Below are 8,927 nucleotides of genomic sequence, written 5' to 3'. Positions count from 1 at the left end.
TGCTTATTGGGATGCAGCTAATAAAAAATACATCTATAAATATTAGTCACATCCGATGTGTTAATGCCTCTTCTGTTACAAACAAGTGCCAAGAAACTGTGCTAGATTCCCACGCATGAGTGTGTTCTTATATTTTGGGTTCTGTGATGAGAGACAGGCATTAAAAGTAAAAGGCCACATTCCAATGCTGATGTGGTACGAATTTACACAGAAGAACTCCCAGATGCCCAGGATCAACGTCCACAAAAATAGCTCCACAAATGAGACGGTTAAACTATAGAGGAACAGACACCATTAGCATCCATTAATCTAAAATTAAAGTATGAGAATGTATTAAAAATATTAGGGAATGTCCTTTAACCAGTTCGACTGTAAGTGATAAATAGGGCTGGATTAAAATAGCTGGAATAATGATCTAACCGGGACATTACACCCCTCCAGAGATCCAAAGGTTTTTAAGGAAGAACATCTCGTAATTACTGCGACCGGCATGATATGGGATAGAACAACTAAGCAGGCTACTTGGTGCTCTTAGTTTTGCTCTTAGTTTTCTATGTAAGGCTATATTCTTACATTTGTGTATGGTTAAATTATTACAAATTAGAAGAATCTAAAGGTTTCAAATCTGTGTAATTAAATGAAGAGCTCAGATGCAAAAAGTGCATCTGACGTGCATGTTTTCTTGTAAATTAAGATTTTTTTATCAGTCTCTTAATGGATTCTGTGGATAAAGCGCTATTTCTAAATTGGTTGAGTCCGGGACCCATTTGCGATGCTGCGCGCCAAACATTACATCTATACTACAAGGTTAGTATATTAAACAAAAGAAAACAATATCTGGACAGATGGTATACTCAATTCCCAGATTCTTCCATTCCCATGAGGCAGGCAAAACAGATTTTTGTATTTTAGTTTATTCACAAGTTAACAGGCTAAATTATGTCTGAGAAAAGGCTAGTCGCAGTTTTTTCAAGGTCATTTATTGTATCTTATTAACATCATATCGAAATCTATTACTTTGGAAATCGGAAACGTCTGTGGAAACTGTAGACAGAAAGTTTGCATATATTTTCCATCAAATTTGTAAAAAAAAAGGTTTAGCGCCATTGTGTTTAAATAGCAAATGCATTTGCGCCCAATTTTGCGCCCATGGGTGTTCTGGTCTGAAAACGAGGTGTGTTCAGGTGCAATGTTGGTGTGTTGCTATTTTGAGGCAACTAAAATAGACTACGCCATTGACCAACAAAAACCTGCTCTAAAATCTAAAGTCAATGGCGCAATATTGTTTTTGTTATTTAATGAGCGCGTTAGGAATATGCGCCTATAAACGAGACGACAACGCACGTTTGCTTATCACACACATGGATGCGCAGCAGCACATAAACGTTTTAAAATATAAACAGTGAAAGGATTAAAATGTAAAAGATTATTATTGAGTCTCCTGGACATAAATGAGGACGGATTATGAGACGTTAGAAGGCGTAAAAAGCAGCTTCATGTAGCCTGGTAAGTAAATAAATGTTTTTCTTTAAACAAATGCAAATATTGCATATATTTTTAAATGTTTTTTTTTAAGTTTCCCCACGGATTTATTGTATATGATGACTTTGTCCCTGTGGATATGATGAGATAAGAACCGTTTTAGTAATGCTTTGTAGTAGTTTTTAGTGCTGAAGGCTCTCCACACATTTGTAAATTCTTTATCTCTTGTTTGTTACAAATGAAGTATTTTTAAAGTACAAACCTTTTCTTGCATATTTGCTAATTATTTAAGGAGATTACAATGATTATGGATATCAATACATTTACAGCAATTAAAAGCCTGCCTCTTTTGCTTCCATGACTGAAAGAAAACAACTTTTAAAGGTTTTAATACAAATGAAAACAACGCAATTTTTTAATATCAATCATAAACTGGTGGTCTTCTTCCTCCACTTAGTTTTTCAGTTTACCAATTCCGCTTCCTAAATAGGGATTAGGCATGGCACCAGGCGCAACTTGCTTTTAAAGGGAATGAGAGCTGAGACTGTCATTGGTTTATTGCATGTTACGTCCAAACACAACCATTACTCATTAGGAGAATAGGAACAACCCATTTAGGCCGTGCGCTTGGCGCATTAACTATTTTTCCCGTCGTTGAATTAGCAAAAGTGGAATCGGACATGCCCATTTAGACCGTGTGCCGTGCGCTTTAGACAATGCGCTTAGATCGTTGAAATAGGGACCTATATGTCTATACTGGTCTATTGTTCTGGTATAATTATGTAAAATAACAAACTGTAATCAAAACGTCACAACTAAAAACGTAGTTAACACCACAAGCACACTAAATCTAAGCTTTAAGATCATTTTGCTTGGGCGGGAAATGATATCGCTTTGGGTTAAACAGTTAAGCCCTGCTGACTAACTCTGCCGTGTTTGGGTAACATGATGGGGCAGACGTCTGGCTATTATGATCCACCCTAGACTATTAATAAGTAAAGACAATACTGCCAGTCCTTTACAAAGAGGGACACAGAAGCTAGGGGCTTCTTCCCTATAACCCCAAAGACTAGAAGTTAGGCAAGACAAACAGCGACATTGACCGGCTCCTGCATGACATATTCATAAATCTGTTTTGGGGTCTATAATCCCTGTAATGCTGCGACACGGTCAGGCACTGGGGTCCGAGAGAACTCCCTGCCTCTCACTGTCCACTCATTGTCCATTGTGTAATCCATTGGTAATGTAATCTAGAGCAGGGCCTGTCCAAACACAGAGCCAGGGTTGTTGTAAAAATGTCTTGTCAAGGCAGTTCACCATTTTTACAGCTAAAAGCAGGTGTGGGATGCGAGTTTTGCCCCATCGCCAACAAGCATCAGAACAGATTTATGTAGGGGTATGCATGTTTAAACATAGATACTTTATGTTAATGTGCCGAAATGAGTGGTCTAAAGTAAATTTTCTGTTTTGACTGATACAAAATGGTGGGTAATTGATTGATGTCACTGAAAAAAATGTGGCTCATGAGCACAGTATAGAGCAAAGATTGCCACAAAACTGTCAAGATGTCTGTGTCAATGCAACATTAATAAAATAAATTTTTAAATGTGAAGTGATGCTATTAATTTGCATTTTGATAATTTTGTAAGAATTTTCTCAAATTCTTATTGTTAAAAATCTCATTACTGCAAGGCAAAATATAATGCTGCATAATGTGAAAGCTATAATACATAATAGTTAATTTTTATAAGTTTAGTTTGTAATAATAAAAATAACAAAAAATTACAAAGAAAATGACAAAGGACAAAATAAAATGTTGTAAAAAATTAAATGTGAATGATAAAGAAAAATATTAATGAATTGCATATAAAAATTTGCCTGGGTGACATTCTCCTAAAAGTATGAATAAGCGAAATGCATAAATAAGGCCGATACCCAGAATACTATACACTGTCAGAAAAAAAAGGTACAAAACTATACCTTTTTTGTCGCTGGGGTGGTACCCCAAGGAACTGTTTTGTACCTTTACAGCTGTATAAACATAATACAATGTTGTACCTTTCGAGGTACATTACTGTTTCTTAAGGATCTATTTTGTACCTTTAAAATGTACAGTTAACTGTTTTGTACCCCTAAAATTTAACTGGTACAAAATTGTTCCTTAAGGTACACAAAAGGTCCTTAGAGTATAATATTGTACCCCATAAGGTACAACATTTCAATGTGTTTTATACCCATAAAGGTACAAAAAGGTACCTTTTAGGGTACCACCCTAGCGACAGAAAAAGGAACAACTTTGTACCTTTTTTTCTGACAGTGTATAAAAAGGTCTATAAATAATTACCCATAAATATTTGTATTAAAATAGATATTATTACTGGACTTATTACACAACTGTATACTATAACTACACTAATAGTTTCACCAAAACTCTGAAAAACAGTTACTGAATGTTTTGGAGAAGATTTCAGGTGAGACGAGGAACAAGACCGGGAACAAGACTTCAAATCAAAGTCTTGAGTGTTTCTGGACAGCTGCAATAAGAAACACATAGACCAAGACAAAACATGGACAAAAGGCAGGTGGTATCCTTGATGGAGGTCTACAGCAAGCTACCCAAATGTATGACAACTCTACTGCATCGTTGTCTCACAGCAAACAACAATACAAAAACACCCACCCACCAACATTGTACAAGGGCTCAAATTGTAAACTCAAACTAGTTTAGGAAATACTGATCACATTTACGACTTTAATCCAAATTTAAACTGAACTTCATTCAGAACTGGTTTGTACCACCGGAGCGTGTCTGTAATTTGTTACACTTAAGTTCAGCTAGGGTCATTATATACGTGTCTGAGAGGTTCAGAGGTCAAGTCAAGAGTGCAGGTCCTGTTGACCCGAGACTCTATGTACGCTGAGCGTTCGCCTTTCTTCCATCCAACTACAACCGGCCCCCCGGGACCCAGTCCAGTCCCCTGTGTCAGTCATCCGCACTGAGGAGGGCGCAATCACACGGGCCATGGTGAAACAAGAGACGGGTCCACCGGGAGAGAGGTTAGGGGGTACACAACGAGAACCAGAAGAAAAAGTGGAGGGCATGTTATCTTTTCTGTAGATCATCCAGTAGAGCATCTTATGCGCCATCAACACAGAGGTCATGGGTTCAATCCCACATGATGCACACAGTGTCATAATGCATAAACTGAATGAATCTCAAAAGGGAAAACCGTCTATTCAGATTGTACTTACTAATTGGTGTCATACAAAGACAACGTCTTAGTAATTCATAAATGTTTTACGAGATGACCAGTTTCATATGCATTTGTACATTTTTGTGACTTTAGATTTAGGAATGGGGCTTTATTTTTTATAATAATCATATGCTTTTGTAAAGTTTACATCTTGTAAAACTTCATAATTTCTTAATATATAATGTATTTAATGAATTTATAGATCCTACAAATTGTGAAGAGGTTTTGAAGATGCAATATTCCTCCAACTTTCCCCTTGTTCATTGCAATGTCCTAAATATTAAAGTGGAGAATATTAAACATATAAAAATACGATAAAATATTATGTAGAAAATTTTAATATTTTTGAGGTAAATTTCAGTTATTTGATGTGTAGGCTTTATGATATTTGTAATACGAATATAGGATACCCCCAGATAGGGGTGGTGCGTCCTTGACATGGTAAAATCAATGTAAGCATAGTATTATAAAATGTGAATTTCCGTACTTTAAACACATTTGTAAACTATATTTATTATACTGTAGTTGGCACTGTATAGCACACCCACACACACCGGATGAACTTGACTGAATGCACAGGAAACGATCGCATCTCCTCCCTGCTGCTATATTTATCCAGCATTCGTACGCTTTAAATATCAGTTAATCGATATTTCAGTAGAAAATACGGAAATTCATCGTTTTAAATTATATATGAGGTAAAAAAAATTGTGAACCGATACAAACTCTAAGGGCAGTTCACTGTAAACATGTCTGAACCGAGAGTAAAGAGGATTAAAACCAGCCTGCCTCTCTGCAAAAGTCACGCGTGTGTTGTTGGGAGTCAGACGAGGCAAAACTTTCCGACTGTTGTGGAGGAGAGCTTGTGTGGGGTTTCTAACTTACTTCTGGAAGTTTCTTACAGACTGCAGGCGCTGGTAAGATGAACTTTACCGCAAACACGATGCGCAGGATGTGTTGCGTTGCTGAGGTAAAAGCTGTGTGCGGCTCTGCGCAGAGCGATCGGCTTATGTTTTCAAAGTACCGCGAGAACGCCGCTTTCGAATCGCTCTCGCGATATGTTGATGTCATTCGTCGAACGTTCTGCGCAGCGCCAAATTAGATCCAACTCGAAGCTTATCAAAACATCAATTTACTGCATTGCATGATGGTTAAGTTGCATGAATTGACTTATATGAGAAAGAGCAACGTTTTATTGTATTGTAGAAATGCACTGTTTTGCAAAGTGCACTGTTTTATCACAAAATCCGTAAATATGTATTCATATACAGTCCATAATTATTTTTTATTGGGTTGCTTAAAATAAAATGCAAAAACAAATCAGTACAACTCAACAACCAATTTTCAAACAAACATAGGCTACAGGAGGAACTGTATTACAGGAAACTGTGGTTTGCAAAACCACAAGTTAGTCTAGTTTTAAAGGTGCAGTATGTAATTTTTAGAAAGATCCTTTGACAGAAATGCAAAATAATATACAAAACTATATTATCAGGGGTGTATAAAGACCTTATATAATGAACCGTTATGTGTTTATTACCTTAGAACGAGACCTTTTTATCTACATACACTGAGGGTCCCCTTACAAGGAAGTCGCTATTTTGTGCTGTCATTTTTCTACAGAAGTCCTTAACGAACATTTTTTTTTTGCTAAGTTGTCTCCGACGATGACATGTTTGTCCGGTGGCGGCTACCGTAGCTTCTCTATGTGTTTCAAAAGCGAGGGGTGAGCGTGGACTACGCCATTGGTTTCAATTTGCAAATTCACTACTAGATGCCGCTAAAATTTACACACTGCACCTTTAAATCCGAGCTGTTTGTGTTTTAGGCAGATATGTTTGAACAAAGTGATCGTGCTTTATCCAGAGTAGCAGCATTTTTTCATCGGGAATCTGTGATGGAACAAGAGCGAGCAGAGGCGATGATGCAGTACCTCTGCCAGCGTGGAGGAAACTTGTGCTGCAAGAATATTCAGGTAACTTTCAAACCCACCTGGGAACAAAACAATATGATACAACATAACATATGCATATGCTTAAACATGGTTTCCAAAGTTACATTTGGGTAATTTCTCAAAGTTTATTTCTAAAATGGGGAAACATATTAATAGGAAGGCAAGGAAGTGACCCTAAACTTTGGAACGGTGGCTTTAGATTTTAAAAATAAAAGACATGACTTTTAATTTGGGCTTCTTGCTGCTTTCTGGCTTGGTCAGCAGCTTTAGAGGGGGGATGGAGGGCAGGGAACAGGAGGGAGAGAGATGGGGGTAAACCCACGGGGGGCTTTGCAAGGATCTCCCCTTTAATGCCTGTTAGGGTATACGTTTCCACTGAGTTCCGGAAAATTGGGGAGATTAATGTAGAGGAGGAAGGACGAGGCATTAATTGTAGTTCCAGATGGATTCCATGGCACTCGTACCGTTGTCACTTTACACTGCCTTTTATCGTCTCTTTCTGTTTTTTGCCGTCCACCCTTCCCCGATTTTATGACTCGTGTAAAATCGATCCTGACTGGGACTGGTGAGGGTCCATCAGCAGCGATTTTGAACACCTTGTTATCCTTTGTTCGCACTGGGTGATGGTTGAAACAAAGTCTTGGTATTGTTTGTCAAATAAAAAAAAGTTAGTTATTTAGGTAGTTGCACAGTATTTAAAGAAAAAAAAGAAACTGTCGATTGCCAAATTGTGATGGTGTATTTAAAAATTACACCCAATGATTCATTTACCAAATGATAATCAACCTTCCTAGTGGAGGACTATTATATTGTTGACTATTTGTTTTGTTTTGTGTGCGTCTGTGTATGAGCAGAGGCCAGGCATCGAACATGGGTGTGATGTCCTTTCGGCTCTAAAAATCCTTCTGAACCAGTGGAAGGAGGAGATGGCCATTATGACGGAGCAAAGTCAACTGGCACTTAACTATGGAGATCCACACACTGCCAGCATAATCAAAAGTCAGTTTCTTCAGCCCCTTATCCCAAAGGTCAAGCTTGTGGGTGACCTCTTGACCGAAGCTTGCAGAGCAGGATGTACCAGTGACAGTGCAGGTGGATTTGGCGAGTTCCTTTTTGACCAGCTACAGGAGAAGTTACAAGACTGTGGCTAGTGGGTGAGGGGATGGGGAACAGTTCAGGGGTCCCACGGGTCCCTAAAGGTTTTTTTCAAAAAGGGTAAGGGGCCCAAAGCAGTATGCAGATAGAGTTTGCACCCAAATTTCTTTGCAGCGGCACCACATTTCTGCAAATGATTGTCAAACATTATTAGCAGTGTTCTGTAGCTCAGTTAGAGCCTTGTGTGTGTAAATGCATAAACGTAAAAGCAAATCGACAGATAAACTTGTTTTTTGATAAACTTCATTGATGCAGAAGAGAAAATTAAGGTGCAGTGAGGCGCTCAAGCAGATGTGAGAGTTGAATGAACAAGAGGTCACTGCGTTTTTAGATAGTAGTAGTAGATTTTTTTAATAAAGGTTTTTAAACAATTATTGGAAGTTGAATGTTGCATCGCAGTTTTCATTATAGCAGTTTTGTTTTTGTTTGTATGTTTTTAATACTGATAACCATAAGCATTTTCTTATGCAAGATTCATATGCATATGTTTCATTTAGATTTTAGATTTAGGCTACTGCTTTTTGTGTAAAATATTTTATCATAGGAAATAAATATGTTTTATACCATATATTTTGAATATGAAAATTGTTGCTTTTCTTGTAAAATGTTTTACTGAAGGAAAATATTGCATATAAAAATGTGATCATTAATAAATATTTAATATATGTCTTCACCTTTTGACCTTTCAATTGCATTCTAAACTGAATGGTCTTCGTGTCATTCATGACTTGTTTAATAGTTTTAAAAGTATCTTCCAATAAAACTATGACTTTGGTGAAATATATGTCAGGCATTATTGTCATCCTACTAATAGGAAATCTGAAGAGTCCATGTTTAGTCACTTTTAGAGAGAAAGCTGTAGAAAATGTTAAGTCTCATTTGGCTTTTTAACGCCCCCTATTGTCAAACTGGTGTATGACAGCTATTGTAAGAAATTAAATGGGCGATAACGTAAAGATTATGAACCTAAAGAATTTATCAAATAAATTTGCTGCTAATAAAAATGTAAATTATGGTACACACCGAAAAAAACCATTGGTATTTGTGTTTGTCCATGTTTTGCTAGGGTGTGTGTGTTTAAT

The 8,927-nt window shown here is 37.2% G+C and overlaps 1 protein-coding gene across 1 annotated transcript; it reads left to right on the top strand.

Annotated features, from left to right (window-relative positions):
- Positions 1-5,267: 5,267 nt before the first annotated feature.
- On the top strand, positions 5,268-8,518 carry LOC129434253 (ferritin, middle subunit). Its single transcript, XM_055193178.2, has 3 exons — positions 5,268-5,653; positions 6,565-6,711; positions 7,545-8,518. Exons 1-3 carry the CDS (start codon positions 5,486-5,488, stop codon positions 7,839-7,841), a joined length of 612 nt encoding a protein of 203 aa, XP_055049153.1. The 5' UTR covers positions 5,268-5,485; the 3' UTR covers positions 7,842-8,518.
- Positions 8,519-8,927: the final 409 nt, after the last annotated feature.

Source organism: Misgurnus anguillicaudatus, chromosome 6 (assembly GCF_027580225.2).
Source record: "Misgurnus anguillicaudatus chromosome 6, ASM2758022v2, whole genome shotgun sequence".
NCBI lineage: Eukaryota > Metazoa > Chordata > Actinopteri > Cypriniformes > Cobitidae > Misgurnus > Misgurnus anguillicaudatus.
The sequence above is the reverse complement of the archived record's forward strand: the minus strand, read 5'-3'. Positions and strand labels throughout refer to the sequence as shown.

Coding starts and splice junctions, on each gene's coding strand:
- LOC129434253 (XM_055193178.2), top strand. CDS start 5,486: ATGTCTGAACCGAGAGTAAAGAGGATTAAAACCAGCCTGCCTCTCTGC. Junction 5,654..6,564: donor CTTACAGACTGCAGGCGCTG/GTAAGATGAACT, acceptor TTTGTGTTTTAG/GCAGATATGTTTGAACAAAG. Junction 6,712..7,544: donor TGTGCTGCAAGAATATTCAG/GTAACTTTCAAA, acceptor GTGTATGAGCAG/AGGCCAGGCATCGAACATGG.